Source organism: Balaenoptera acutorostrata, chromosome X (genome assembly GCF_949987535.1).
Source record: "Balaenoptera acutorostrata chromosome X, mBalAcu1.1, whole genome shotgun sequence".
Taxonomy (NCBI): domain Eukaryota; kingdom Metazoa; phylum Chordata; class Mammalia; order Artiodactyla; family Balaenopteridae; genus Balaenoptera; species Balaenoptera acutorostrata.
This window is the reverse complement of record NC_080085.1, coordinates 32779608-32795139: the sequence shown is the minus strand read 5'-3', so window position 1 is coordinate 32795139 and position 15532 is coordinate 32779608. Positions and strand designations below refer to the sequence as shown.

General features: G+C 38.8%; 1 protein-coding gene and 1 pseudogene across 1 annotated transcript; one reads left to right on the top strand and one right to left on the bottom strand.

The window, feature by feature from the left end:
* The window catches only part of LOC130706243 (MOB kinase activator 1A-like), a 36533-nt pseudogene extending 23999 nt beyond the window's left edge, over window positions 1-12534 (bottom strand).
* Window positions 12533-13306, top strand: LOC103008937 (ferritin heavy chain-like). The gene has a single exon (XM_057538457.1). It carries the CDS (start codon window positions 12533-12535, stop codon window positions 13082-13084), a length of 552 nt encoding a protein of 183 aa, XP_057394440.1. The 3' UTR covers window positions 13085-13306.
* The last annotated feature ends 2226 nt before the right edge of the window (window positions 13307-15532 follow it).

Here is a 15532-nt window from a genome sequence, read left to right as displayed (position 1 = left end):
TGACTACAAAGGCCACTCACAGAGAATATTTTAGGCTGATGAAACTGTACTGTATGGTACTAGGCATAAGATACATGACTACGCATTTGTCAAAACACATAGAATAGTACATCACAGGGTGAACTTTAATGTATGCAATTTTTAATCAGAGTATCCTGGATGTAATGCATACTGTGACAAATGAATTTAACTGTATTCCCAACATATGATAAAATGGCACTGAAGGGGGTGGAGAAAAAGGAACTGACATAAGTGACTTTGGAAAATGATGTTTTGATTGGTAAATATAAGACTAGGCTCAAAAATAACTGTACATAAACACAATTTTAGTTGGTAAGTTTGTTTCTCACAGGAATACAGTTAAGAAATCTGAAAACATTTACACTAGTGTAGAAAAAATAAGTAAATAAATGGTAAATAATTTGAGTCAGGTTTCTCACTGTCAGTAAAAGAAGTTACAAATTAGCAAGGGGCAAAAGCTAGAATGAACCATGTGATACTGGATTAGAGTCTTAGACATTAGTATGAACTCATGTTTAGTTTAATAGGTATAGAGATAGACACCTATAGAAATGATTATAGATATGTGTGTATATATTGGTTAATATACATGCATATATTTCATAACTCTGCGGAGAGACTAGAAACAATGACACCAAGTAGCAACAAACACATCTAGCATCCAGGCCTTAGTTTCTAAACATGGTTCTCCAAAATAACAAAAACCAGACATCCTTGGAGAAATGACTAATTCTAGGCCTGGGGCAATGAAAACACAAGATGGGCCTGGAGCATTATGTAGTGCCAGGAAATAAGGCAGCACTCAAAAATCAAAAGGATAGAGGCAGATCAAAGGGACACAAGAACCCAACTGAAGGAGCACCTGATGGCCTAAGCTGGAACAATTTGAGTAATAAAATTAATTAAACTTTAAAGTTATAGAGAAATATAAAATAAATATTCTTGAGTCCATACTGATATAAATAACTGAATACATAGGTAAACGCGGAAGAAGGTACAAATCTTTCTTACAAAGAATTTCAAATAACAAGTAAATACTCTTCCCTCCAGGAGATGGGGCTTAAACTCCCTCTTAGGAGTACTGGCTGGATTCCAAAAGATAGAGTATGGAAAGGGAACAATAGTAACTTCACAGTGAAGAAATCTGGCAGACCTCACCTTAACCAAGTGATCAAGGTTAGCATCACCAGTAAAAGTCATTACTGACACAAGGTGATGAGAAAGACATTTCACCTCTATGGTAATCTTCCCCAAAACCCAAAAAACCCTGGTCTGTCTAATCATGAGAAAAACACCAAACAAACCCAAATTCAGGGCCATTCTACAAAAGCCTGGCCAGTACTTCTCAAAGCTATAAAGGTCCATGGGAAACAAGGAAAGGCTGGGAACCTGTCAGAGACCATAGAAGAGAGATTATAACTAAATTCAATGTGATATACTTGATTAGATCCTAGAACAGAAAAAAGACAGAATTGTAAAAAAAAAAAAAAAATCGATAAAGTCTGGAGTTTAGCTAAAAGTAATGCACTGCTGTCTTTTTAGTTTTAACATATGTACTATGTAAAATAGTAACATTAGAGTAAGATGGGTGAAGAGTTCATGAGAACTCTCTGTACTATTTCTGCAACTGTTTGATAAATCTAATATTCTCAAAAAAAGGTTTAGTTTTTTTTTAAGTGCATAGTTGCATTGCATTATGATCAATCAACACAGAATAGCTATTAAGCATAGTAGAAACTGTAGCTCCTGTAAAATGCAGATTTGCAGACCCCCCTCTCTCCATATAAATTGTATCAGAATTTTCTAGAAATGGAGCCAAGAATCTGCATTTCATATAGCTATAGGTGAATCTTATGCACACCAAAATCTGAGGATTCCATTTCTAGAGCCCTGCGCCTTTTATAGTCCCAAAAGACTTTTAAAGGCTTTAAAAACCAAAGTAGTAATGGTATTATCCAAGGTAACCAAATTTGAAGAAAGTCAAAATTCAGCATATGCAAGATAGGTAAGGAAAGATAATATGTATATAACTGGTGGGCACACAGGATAACAGGGTCATGATAGTTTGGCAAGTGGATTCAAAGTTTGGTAAGTATCCAAGTGGCAGCTGAAAGACTAAAAGTGGAAGCAACCTGCTTATTCAAACAACCCTTCCTGGGCTGAAGAAAAGTGATATTGCCATGGAGTGCAGAGAAATTACAACGGGCCTGTTCGATCAACAGGCAACAACTGCCTTAGTATGAAGTGATACTACTCCAAAAATGAATAGTGCAGTACTGACAACCAAAACCAACACCACCAAGCTAATAAACAAATGCTCAAGCAAGTTGAAAGGCTCTGACTGGAGTATTATATAACGAACAGATGAACAAGGGAATGAGAATAAACTATGAAAATCAACGTGATGAAACTCACTGGTTAAATGAAGCCTAATTGGTCTCAAGTATGACATCCTATGTGCCTCTGCCTACCCTCAGTTGCCTACCACATTTACTGTGGTAGACTTCACGCTGGCTCAGGGCACCATTTTTGAGCCCCAACAGATTCAAGTAGTCCACAACCTTGCTGCCTCCTCCACCCACACAGCATATGCCAGCCCTCCTCTGATACCCAATCACATTCCCTCTGAATGAACCCACTTCGGCATCCTTCCGCCTGCCTCAGCCAGCCCTCACTCATATTTACCATTTATGATGGTTAATTTTACCTGTAAACTTAGGCTATGGTGCCTGGTTTTTTGGTCTAGAAGCTGTTGTGAAGGTATATTTTAGATGTGATTAACTTGTAAATCAGCAGACTTTGAGAAAAGCAGATGATCCCTCCATAGTGTGCTGGACATCATCCAATCAGTTGAAGGCCTTAAGAATGAAGACTGAAGTCCTCCCATGAATAAAGAACTATGCCTCCAGACTGCAATATAGAAATTCTGTCTGGTTTCTAGCTTTTGGACTCAAGACTGCAACGTGAACGTTTACCTTAATTTCCAACCTGCTGACCTACCCTGCAGATTTCTGACTTGCCAAGCCCCACAATCACATAAACCAAAGCCAATAGCCAATTCCTTAAAAGAAATCACCCCTCCCCACATATAAACATTTGATCCTTGGACAACATGGGGGTTAGGGTGCAGTTAAAAACTGCATAATCCAGTTCTACATCCGCAGATTCAACCAACCACGAATCGTGTAGCACTGCAGTATTTACTGAAAAATATCCGTGTATAAGTGGACCCACACAGTTCAAACCCATATTGTTCAAGGGTCAACCGCAATAGGATATTTTACCCTATTATATAAAATACAATAACCTATTATATATCCAATCCAATCCAATATAATATAAATATCCTATTAGGTCTGTTTCTCTGGAGAACCCTAACTAATACACTATTCTGATCATTTTTCTACCAGTAACACTGTAACCATCTTCTCTTATAATGAAATACACTGCAGCTATTTTACCATTGCTACACCCAATGATATTTTTTCTTAGTAAGGTATGAAATTTAGACAAGTTATAATCAATATATAGAATTAGAGATTCCCATTTTGTTCTTCGCACCAAATAGCATAGAATCAATATTCCATATCCTGGCTGAGTATCAGAATCACTTGTGGCACTTCTTAAAAGTACAGTTGATCCTTGAACAACACGGACTTGAACTGGGTGGGTTCACTTAATCTACAGTACTACTCAATCTGGGGTTGACTGAATATGAAGATGTGCAACCATAGATACGGAAGGCCGATTATAAAGTCATACCTGAATTTTCGACTGTGTGAGGGTCCACACCCCTAACCCCAAAGTTGTTCAAGGGTCAACTGTACATATGCCAGAGTTCAACCCCGAACTTGCTGAATCAGAATTTCCTCAACTGATTTTGATTCACAGCCAACGGCTGAAATCCCTGGGCATAAAATCATTTGACCACAGTATCTGCAACAGGATCTAGTCCAAGGTCACTTTTTTAAATAGAGAACTTGAGGTTAAGGGAGAATAAGTTACTTATTCAAATTCCCAAAAAGGGTAAGAATGAACAGTATCAGGCTGCTATTTTTTTCATATTTCTAGAAAGTACCTTTTATTTTCTTATATAGACATTTCCAGAAAAAAGATAACAAGTGGCATTCCTATCACTCAGTGCACACAGTTATGCATATCTTATCACCTGATCCACAGCTCCAGTTCACTAATATAGATAGATTATAATATTTAGGAAATAAAAAGAGGCAGGTCTATTTTATAAGGTAGTTCATGCCATGTACACATGAAATTATCTGGTATATAGTTAGAAGACCTTGTAAATAGCTAAAATCTTGGCTATTAATTGTGTTGTAATAAAACTTTGAGGACATGTAAATGGTACTATGTTATGTCTGATGATTTAATCAAAGAAGGGTGACCTCACTTTCCTAGTGATGGTGCTTCGGTAGATACCTTCAAAGAGCTAGCATAAATCTTAGCTTACTTTCTAGTAGCTAGCAAAACACTTCCAAAATCACTTCATATTGTGGATATGAAAACACAAAATAATCAATAACCTCAGTTTTCCACTACCGCTGACTTCTAATACTCCATGGCTTCTAATACAATATTTGTATTTTTTAAAGAATTAAAAATTGACAGAGTATATACACACACAATCAGCTAAGATGCATGTTTCCACTAATGTCTACTTTACCTAACTAACGTCCAATATTGGAAGGGCAGGCAAAAATATTCAATATTATTATTATTTTTAAATTATACCACTCTAACCCTAATTATAAAATACAGAATACTATTCTATATTAATAATCATATCTCTTTATAATAATTTACTACATATATATTCATACTACAATCCACATTAAGGTACAAATTTTAGCGAACATTAACATTAGTGATCAAAGCCCAATATGTACGTACAAATGTGTGCACTCCATACATACGTACACACAACATGGTTTTCTAAGATGTCACTGAACCTATCACAAAATGTGAATTGAGATGTTATTTTGTAGAGAGTTCTAATATTATATTATTACCTGTTTTCTCTTGTTCATTTGACCCAACAGCATTCTTTTGCAAGAAGATAGTCTGAGGGATGCTCTACATCATCCAGCTATGAAACAGAGTTTTATAAACCCAAGTGTCCCATAGAGACATTTACTCCAATGAACTGGTATAATTCAAAATGTAATCTAACCAAACATGCCTAATAGTCTGGCTAGGAGAAGCAATACCATGGTTTATAGAATAGTGTCTCTGGAAAGAAAAGGAAGTGGACTCTTGGTTCTGCATAAAATCTTGTTAATCCCATTTCCATTTCCCCCTCCTACATTTGTAACAACTGAATAAACTGATTATGTTTTTTTATCTTGTAGCTGCAATCTCTGTAGACAGACTGATTAAAATACTTACACTGATGTGATCAATATAGTTATCAATCAGTAATGCTCCAGGAATTGATTTTTATAATTTGAGGAATTCTGTACCTTGATTCATTTATATGCTATTGTCTTTTTTCTAAAAATTAGGGATTGTTAATGTGGAAAATAAAAAAAAGAATTAAGGGGGAGGGCCACATAGGGAAAATTGCAGTTCTCTACAGCATAATTGAGGAATACATGTAATTAAGGAAAAAGTGATGATTTAGGGGGGGATAAAAGCATGGATAATTGATAGAGAACTCGTGAAAGAGGGAAGCAATTGTAAATAGATTATTGTGGACGTGGAACTGACATTTCCAGTTATCATTGCTGTTTTTTGTCCTTGACAGTTAAGATCTGAGGAATGTTAAGCAATGTTTCAATAGCTGCATGTATAAGAAAATAATATTCCTGCCACCGGAAGCTGCTCTAGTACAGCTTTCCCCTTCTACTCCAGGCCACGGACTCTACCACACAGACACTCAAAGGCAAGAGTGTTATCCCTTAAAATTGTCAGTAGTTCTCTTCCCCTCAATTCCCAGTTCCAACAGCCTCTTCCCTTTCTAATAGGCTGCCTTTGGCCTCACCTTCCTTCCCAGATCCAGCAGTTATTCCACAACACATCTGCATTGCACGTCCTGTAAAGGAATGCGAGGTTTTGTCTTGGCGTTCAGTCTCTCTTCCAAGAGATATACACACACACACACACACACACACACACACATACATATAATGTATAAATTCATATTACTGCCAATGGTTTCAAAGAATCAGCACTTTTCTGGCAGAAGAAAATCAAGGGATTACATTACTAATGGAGAACTGAGTCATACAGCTGACAGTATTTGGCAGATTATTAATGAGCCTTTAATCATGGGTTGTTTGTCATGTATGAAATCAGAACTTAAGAGCACCATCTACATTAGCAAAAGCAGGTTGATAATCTTTCTATTTAAAGAATATATGCCAATCTTTTAATTCACTTTATAATAAATGAGATTTAAAATCATTTGGGCAGAAAGTTACTAAATATCAGATATTTCCTAGAAATTTGCAACTCTGAATAGGTTTAACTGACCTTAACTATTCAGATATATTTGGAAAATGGCAAAAGACTTCAAGAAAATAAGTCAAAAGGACATTATTTATTTTTGATGTATGTACTGAAATATCAAAAGCTCAGAGGAAAAGTAATAAATGTGAATAATACACAGGAAACACTTTACAAAACATTTAATTTGTAAATTGTGCTTTTTGCTGAGTTTAACAGTGGTTGGTTGAGGTCATTATCATATTTTTATAAAAAAGGAAATCAGCAAATAAGTCATTGAGAATATGGTATAAAAGTTTAGAAAATTAAAATGTGAGAGCATATTATTCATGTCAAACTATGAAGAATAATGATTACATTTAATATAAGCTTATTAACACATTGGGTTAATAGTATAGTAAGGTATGGAATCATAAGGAACATTTTATAAGGATTTTGCATTTTTTTCCTAACTTGTTTGGAAAAACTTACACTTGATTTTAGTGAAACAAAGTATCTACACCTTCAACCAAGACATTCTGGATTTGTAGGTTGACTAACACCATTCCACCAAAAATATTTTCCCTAAACCTAATTGCTATGTAGGAAAAGGTATGAGAACGTCTGTAGCAATTTCTGTATCTGTGACAATAGTGGTAAAGATTGCCAACAAAATATTATTGAATATATATGAATATTTCAATATATATATACATATTCTATTATCAACTCATTAGCATCTAATTTTACATTCATCACATATACATTCTGTCAGTGAACATAGTGAACTGAAACAGACTCTAGGGCCCATGAGATTAAAGTCAACGCCTGTTGCAATCATTCAGCATTTAGCACAAAGCTGGAATATATTAGGTCCTAAATAGTTATTGACTAGATATATGGTGTGTCCATGCCATTCTAACTCAGTGTTCTCTGTATTTGTGAATTCCATGGATCTGTTCTTGTGTTTACATCCAAATGGAAAATTACTGGAAGCATTTTCAGAACTATCTTGATCTGTCTATAGCTCAACGCAGCAGCACAAACTCACCGTCCATGCCTGCATGTGTGTTTTGAATCACACTGAGTGTGACTGCTGCTAGGCTGGCATGTTCTAGTGTAAAAAGGCCAACTGTCGCATGTCCACCCTTATAGTCACATTTTACCAGCTGCAAACACTAAAATTTCCTTTTAAAGTGATGACTGGGAAGCGAAAAATAGTTTAATAGAATGAAACTCAAAGGGAAGAGTGTTATCCCTTAAAATTCTGTCAGTGGTTCTCTTCCCCCTCAATTCCCAGTTTGAACAGCCTCTTCAGTTACTGAAGTTCCTGAGACTTTTAATGGTATTTCATGAAATCAACAAACTGCATCAGAATTACTATTCACAAACTAATAGAAAAGAACAAGGACAGACAATATTTGAATGATGACTTCCACTACCTGAAAGCAAAAGTACATTATGAATCACCATACGAGCTAAAGTGTGCCGTGTCTGCAGTAAAGAAGGGTGGCAGAGAGCTGAGATGCCTCATGGCTATCAGGGCACAGGCACGGCACACTCTGAAGGAAACTTGCATCTCGTCAACTAGTATGTTCTCAGTGAGAAGGGACTGTGTTGAAGACAAAAAGCATAATCTGATGCATAACTGGAATTTCTTAATTTTAATTTTAATAGTTTTATAGTTGTATTTGCATATATTTACAAATTGTTAGGTTTACAGTTATAAAAGCATACCAATTTCTATGCCTGGTTTTATGTTTATGCATATTAAAGTAAAATTATAATAGTAATTTATCACCATTGGGTGTCTTTGATTTTTTTTTCTTCTAAAGGAAACAGAGTTTAAATATATATTCAACATCCACTCCCACTCATTTTTTTAATTTGGAGAAATAATGAGACTAAAGCTTTTAATAGGCCACTCAATATTTTAATTTATATTTTTGAGCCCCTACTATGTGAAATTTAGCATCACAAGTTGACCAGTCTTTGTTCTAAAGGAGCTCATGGTCCAGCCAAACTTCCCAAACTACCTAGAGAGGAATCCAGTTCAGAGTGTCACTCTCTGCTATTTACAAGCTCTGTGTTTGATCATGTTACATACTTTAACTCACAATTTCTTTATCTGTAAAATATGGGTAATAATAATCAAATTTAATTCAGTATCTGTAATAATGAGGTAATGCAGAGTGAACAGCCCAGAGATATATAATATTGATGTATCACTTTTCACTACCTCTCATTAAATGATTTATTTATACATATGTATACACACACACACACACACACAACACAGAGAGTGAGATAAGCCACCAACTGCTGCTACTTATGGTCTACTTCCTTAAGATTATACCATTGATCCTACTTCATGTATTAATTTTCAAAGAAGGAATTACATGAAACATTTACTATCACTTAGCTACAAAAGAAATACAAATATGAGGAGCTTATAGAACAAGTTTTTATGTTAGTACCTATAAAATACCTGTCATATAATAGGTGCTCAATAGAAATATACTGAATGAATGAATGAGAGCTAATCATTGACATGGAGTCAGAACTTATTGTCTAATATCAGTTGTGTAACTATTAGTTCTGTAACATTTTTAAATTAATGAAGGGAACTGAAAGTCAAAACAGTTTTTGCAGATTATAGCATGAGAATTTTTATTTGTTGACTCTGCATTTATCATGAATAATACTGTGATAGCTAATTTTTATATGTCAACTTGAAAGGGCCAGGAGGTACCCAGATGTTTAGTCAAATATTATTGTTTGTGCCTCAAATATTATTGTTTGTGCCTGAAAGGGTGTTTTTCCATGAGATTAACATTTGAAATAGTAGACTAAGTAAAGCAGATTGCTTTCCTTAAAGTCGATGAGCCTCATACAATCATTTGAAGGCCTGAATAAAATAAAAATGCTGACCTTCCTCTGAGTAAGAGGGAACTCCTCTTGCCTGACTGCCTTGGAGCAGGGACATTGTTTTTTCCTGCCTTCAACTTGAATTTTCTGGGTCTTGAGCCTCCTGGCCTTTGGACTGGACCTACACCATGGACTCTCCTGGGTCTCAAGTATGGCAACTGCAGATTTTGAGACTTGTCAGCCTCCATATTCACATGAGCCAATTCCTTATTTTATATAATATACAAATATATCTTCTATTGGTTCTGTTTTTCTGGAGAATCCTAATATAATACCAACACTGACCACAAACATTTCAAAGAAACCTTCATCTTATAGTCCTATATTGATATTTTAAAAGACATTATCTTAGCACAGACCAAGTTATAAACTATAAAATTTGATTATCAAATTTTTTTAAATTTGGGGGCTTCCCTGGTGGCACAGTCGTTAAGAAACCGCCTGCCAATGCAGGAAACATGAGTTTGAGCCCTGGTCCGGGAAGATCCCACATGCCGCGGAGCAACTAAGCCCATGTGCCACAACTACTGAGCCTGCACGCCACAACTACTGAAGCCCACGCACCCAGAGCCCGTGCTCCGTAACAAGAGAGGCCACCGCAATGAGAAGCCCACGCACTGCAACAAAGAGTAGCCCCCACTCGCTGCAACTAGAGAAAGCCCGCGTCCAACAAAGACCCAATGCAGCCAAAAATTAAAAAATAAAATAAATAAATTTTAAAAATAAAATTTTAAATTTTTCTAAAAACATGATCTGCTCTGAAGTTTTTTCATTCTGTGTTTGTATTTAGCTTTACATTCCTCATTAAAGAAAAACTGGATGCAATGTTTTTGTTTATACATATGTATATTTCCTTCATGGAATTTTGAGGTTCCAGTTCATGCTAATTTATTGATTTCCCTTAAAAAAGTTAGATTTTAAACCTTAGGTTTCTCTTAGTTATAACATGTACTTTAACATTATCTTCTAACCTAGGAAGTAATGATGAGGGATAAACCATCTGAGAAACACCACTATCACCCCTTAGTACACATATAACCATTCAATAGTATTATTTTAATATTTGAAGAGTAAAGTTGTCCAGATAAATTAATTATTAAATAATCTTGGGACATAATGAGAAAATGTTCTACAAAATCACGATTTCTTCTATTTAAATAGATTCTTCCAGTGAAGTCTACAATGGACTCTTCCAAGGAAATTTTTGAAAGATTGCAATTATATTAAGACTAAACACTGGTGTTAAGCAAACATAGAATACAATTTTATCTCACTGAGAAACTAATCATGTAGTTCTTTTCCATCTCTAATGTATGATTCTATCATTAAAATCAACTTATCAAATAGACATTGTTATTATTCTATTTCTTTACAGACTCAACAATTAAATGCCTCTAAAATTGCTTAGATAAGTTTACAATGTGACAGTTGATATTTGATCCTTTGCTTCCTTCATAAACAATGATTATAGCATAGCATGAGCTTTCAAAGAGAAATAAAGAGACCCCCCCCCAAAAAAAAGTACATTAGTCAAAGCCATGGTAATAAAACTTTAAGTGAAAACAGCTATTTTATCCAAAAACTTTAAAACCATTGAGAGCACTTAAAACAGTCCATCACTCTTTCTTGTACCTTGAGAACAGAGACCATGTTTGATTCTTCTGTGTATCTCCAGAGTCAAACAGTGACACATATTTGGAGTACTGTATATAAATGGCTGTTGAATTAATGTTGAATTAATTAATTATAAATACCTAGATTGGTCTTAGGTCTTCCACTATAATATCCTTAACTTCTAAGAAAATATTGACTTTTTAATTTCATATACATGTGTAATACCTTATACGTATTTACTTGAGACAATAAAGGGAGAAAAACAGCAGTTTTTTGTTTTGTTTTGTTTTGGTCTGCTTCTCCACTAGAATACAAACCTCATGGGAACAGACTTTGTCTCTCTTTGTTACTAATATATGCCCAAATCCCATACCAGTGCCTGGGCCATATTAAGTAATCAATAAATATTTATTGAATGAATGAATGAAAGATAATTTGAGATCAATGGTATTTCCTATCACTGTGGCTCATTCCATACAACATAATTGAGGGGTTAAAAAAAATGCTTGCTGAGTGGCAGTGAAAGGACAAATGAGGTTGGAGAGGATAAATACATCCACACAGTTAAGTTCTTTCTCTAAGAATGCATCTAAGCCTTTTGTTTTCTGATAAAGAAAAGGGAAGTCTGCACTTACCCAGAGGAAGGAATTGGTAAATCAGATGAAAGGGGCTGTGTTTCTAGGACTGTGCTGAAAGATTAAGAGATGAGAGACAACAAAGGGAGTGAAGACCAAGTTCAAAACGAGTGAAAGCTGGAGAGGTGGAAAGATTCACTGAGACTTTGGAGGTGGTGCTCTGCTGTCAGACAAGTGTGAACGTGACCAGAAACAGAAAGAGAAAAATGGAGCTCACTGGAGTTAATAAGGTCCAGGAACCCAGCGAAGAGGCTATCAGAAGTGTCATTAGTACGGGTGTTAAAGTCACTGAGGAGAGCTAACTTCAAGTAGAGCTCTGTGATAGTAAATATAACCAATGATACCACAAAAGAACTGTTTAATGAAAGAATCACATTAGGGCACTATTCAAATAAGAAATCACGCAAGTGATTAACTCAAAACGGTTGCGCTTATATTCGTGAATAACATTTTAAAAGATTAGGCCAGAAGCTCAGCGCAGTCTCCCTGCCTCACCCAGGCCTGGATGGAACCTGGGACACAGCGTCCGTGCCCCGCCCCCCATGCACATCCACCCTCACATCCCCCCTGTAACGGAACCGGAACCTCCTCTCCCCACTCCCAAACCCGGGTAATGGACCCGCCTTTCGGTCCATCCCAGAGCGGCCGCCCTCTTCGACCACATGAGAGCCCTCCGAGGCAGCTACCGCAGGCCCCGCGGCTTCGCCTTCACCTTGGCCTTCAGGCCCACGATGCTGCCCGTGCCGCCCGCCAGGCTGCCCGCGCCGCCCGCCTGGCTGCCCGTGCCGCCCGCCATGCTGCCCGCCACGCTGCCCGCGCCGCCTGCCATGCTGCCCACCAGGCTGCCCGCGCTGCCCACCAGGCTGCCCGCCAGGCTGCCCGCGCCGCCCGCCATGCTGCCCGCGCCGCCCTCGCAGGTGCGCCAGAACTACCAGCCCGACTGCGAGGCCGCCGTCAACAGCCATTTCACCCTGGAGCTCCACGCCTCCTCCGTGTGCCTGGCCGTGGCCTTTTACCTCAACCGCGACGACCTGGCCTTGAAGCACTTCACCGGGTTCTTCCTGCGCCGCTCCCACGAGCACAGCAAGCGGGCCCAGGGCCTGATGCGCCTGCAGAACCAGCGCGGGGGCCGCCTCCACTTCCAAGACATCAGGAAGCCAGCCAGTGACGAGTGGGAGAGCGGCCTCAAGGCCATGAAGTGCGCCTTGTACCTGGAGAAGCGCGTGAACCGGAGCCTGCTCGACCTGCACCAGCTGGCCACCGACAAGAGCGACCCCCACCTGCGTCTCTTCCTGGCAACTCACTACCTCGGCCAGCAGGTGGCGTTCATCAGAGAGCTGGAGGGTCATGTCACCACCCTGAGCATGGTGGGGGCCCCGGACGCCGACCTGGCAGGGTACCTCTTTGACAAGCTCACCCTGGGCGACAGCGACAAGAAGAACTGAGCCTGGACTTCCCCAGAGCCACGGGGTGACCAGAGCCCTGGTCACCGTGCCTGCCATGCAGACGGCAATAGTGCCCTTGCAGAAGAAGTTCCCTTAAGTTTTTTTGTTTGTTTTTTTTGCAACAAGTGCAGGACTCTCTTTTCCTGGACTTTATTTTATCACTTAAGTTTTTTTCTTGCAGTTTTTCCGTTTCTTCCAGTAAAGTTATTGGTTCATAAATAAATAAAGGTCTCTGGTTGATTCATGTGGGCAAATCTCTCACCTTTTAAATTTTAAAGCAGGTATCCAGGAGTCTCTGAACACACCCAGGCTTGGTCCACATGCAGCTCAGGATCACCACAGAGGGAGGGAGATGGTCTTCCTTGGGACCCTGGAAAACACAAAATCAATCTTCCGCTTATGAACAAAATCAGTGTAGAGGGGTGGGGTGGGGTGGGTCTTCTGAGCCCTAGTCTATGTGGGTACCTGTGCATGGTAAAATTATATAGCAATATATAAAAAACCTTAGTATGGAATACAAAATACTGGTTGCCTCTTAGGAAGAAGTGAAGAATGGGATTGGACAGGGAGTAAAATAAAGGGTGCCTTCAACTTTTCCTGAAAACTTTTAGCTCATTAAATTATGTGAATGTGAACATTTATCGCTTCTGGGTAGCAGCCTGGGGTCCTGAACAGGTATGGCAGGGTCCCTCTATGACAATGTCATCCCAAACAACAGTGATAATGGTAACTGAGCCAGAGGCTGACTTTCCCATAGGCATGGGAGTGACTTCCTAGGTCACATGCTAGTCATGCAAATTGCCCTTAAAAAACATCCATATGTATATATACATATATATATATATATATATTTTTTCCCCCCTTCCACTGTACCCTTTCTTCCATTAAACTAACACAGTACCAAAAAAAGCTCAAATTACCTCATGAGGAGAGCTGAAAAATATGTGCTCACTGTGAAGGTCAAATTTTTGATACTGAATATAAAATAGAATAAAACTCCCTGAATGTTAAGCCAGTGATTCCGACTGCTTTGAGGAATGTAGGGGAGTGAGGGTGAGTTGAGACTGGGAGACAAGTTAGGAGACATTGTAGCAGGTCCAGAGAGAGAGTGGTGGCTTGAAATATAGTGGTCACTGAGGAAATGAAGAGACCTGCACACATTCCAAATGGATTTTGGACAAGGCGACAAGATTTGCTTATGGGCAAGAGGTGAGGAATGGGAAATTAGGGGAGATAATCTACATTCCAGTGTTTGGACTTGAACACCTGGGTTGAAGGTGTTGCTATAAATTAATCTGGGAACATTAGCAGCGATACAGAAATGATGGGGGAAAGCCTGTCATGTAAGTCTGAGATGCCTATTAGATATGCAAGTGGAAATGTCTTGCACGTAGCCAGAAAACTGAATGTGAAGCTCAGGTTGAAATCAAGCACTACTCTGCAGGTCATTTCTGGGGATAGCACCCCATATGCCCCCCTCCCACCTCTTGTTTGTAGAAAAGCTTAGAGCAAATTGAATCAGAGAAGTGAGAATGTGCAGAAACAAATGAAAACAGTCAACCAAGACAAAATAAGAGCTTAGCCATAAAACAAAGTCAAGGACCTTCAGTTTCTTCTCCAGGGCTTTAGATAATATCCTGAGGCATATCCTTGAGTTGTTTTGCAGATACTAAAACCCAACCAGGTAGAAAAAGTTAACTACATGCTGACCACAAGAATGTATAACCCAGACCTGCTGAAACCAGAAGGCTGATGATTGAGATTCCTGAAAACATCACCCTGTTACCTAACCATCAACCGATCAGAGACTTGAGCACAATCTGATCATGCACCCCGAGACCCTCTCCCTCACACTGTTGTTAAAAACCCTCCCTGTAAAGCAGCTGGAGAGTTCGGGTCTTTTCAGCATGAGCGGCTGGTTCTCCTTGCTTGGCCTGTAATAAAAGCTGTACTTTCCTTCACCAAACCAATGCCAGTAGATTGGCTTCACTGTGCTTTGGGGGAGTGGACCCGAGTTTGGTTGAGTAACAAGGTGGAATGTCAGGTTTGAAAATAAACATGGGGCGACATCATCCTTTTGATGGTGCTGGGGTCATAAGAGTGGATAAACTCACCAGCAAAAGCGTGGAGAGAGACTATGGCACAGGCGGCCCCACACCCAGGGCAGCTAACACTCAGAGGATGGGATGAGGTGTTGGAACATCCGGAGGGCTGCTGGCCCCACCTGGACCATTACCTCATTCCAGACTGTGGCCACCTGTGTCTGCTCAGAGCTTGTCTCAGAATAAGCCTGTTCCTAACTTCAGTGTGGCCTCTGGTTTCTCCTTTCTAGATGTGGAGAGGTGTTAGCCTATTACCTTGTCTTGGCTATGGGTAGAAAGACATTATTTCCCAGTAAAAAGATTTCCCAAAGAAACAACAGACCTGCTTCTCTGCTGTAGGGTTTCT

What these genes read in the sequence shown, in the direction of transcription:
- LOC103008937 (XM_057538457.1), top strand. Translation starts at nt 12,533, where the DNA reads ATGCTGCCCGCGCCGCCCTCGCAGGTGCGCCAGAACTACCAGCCCGAC.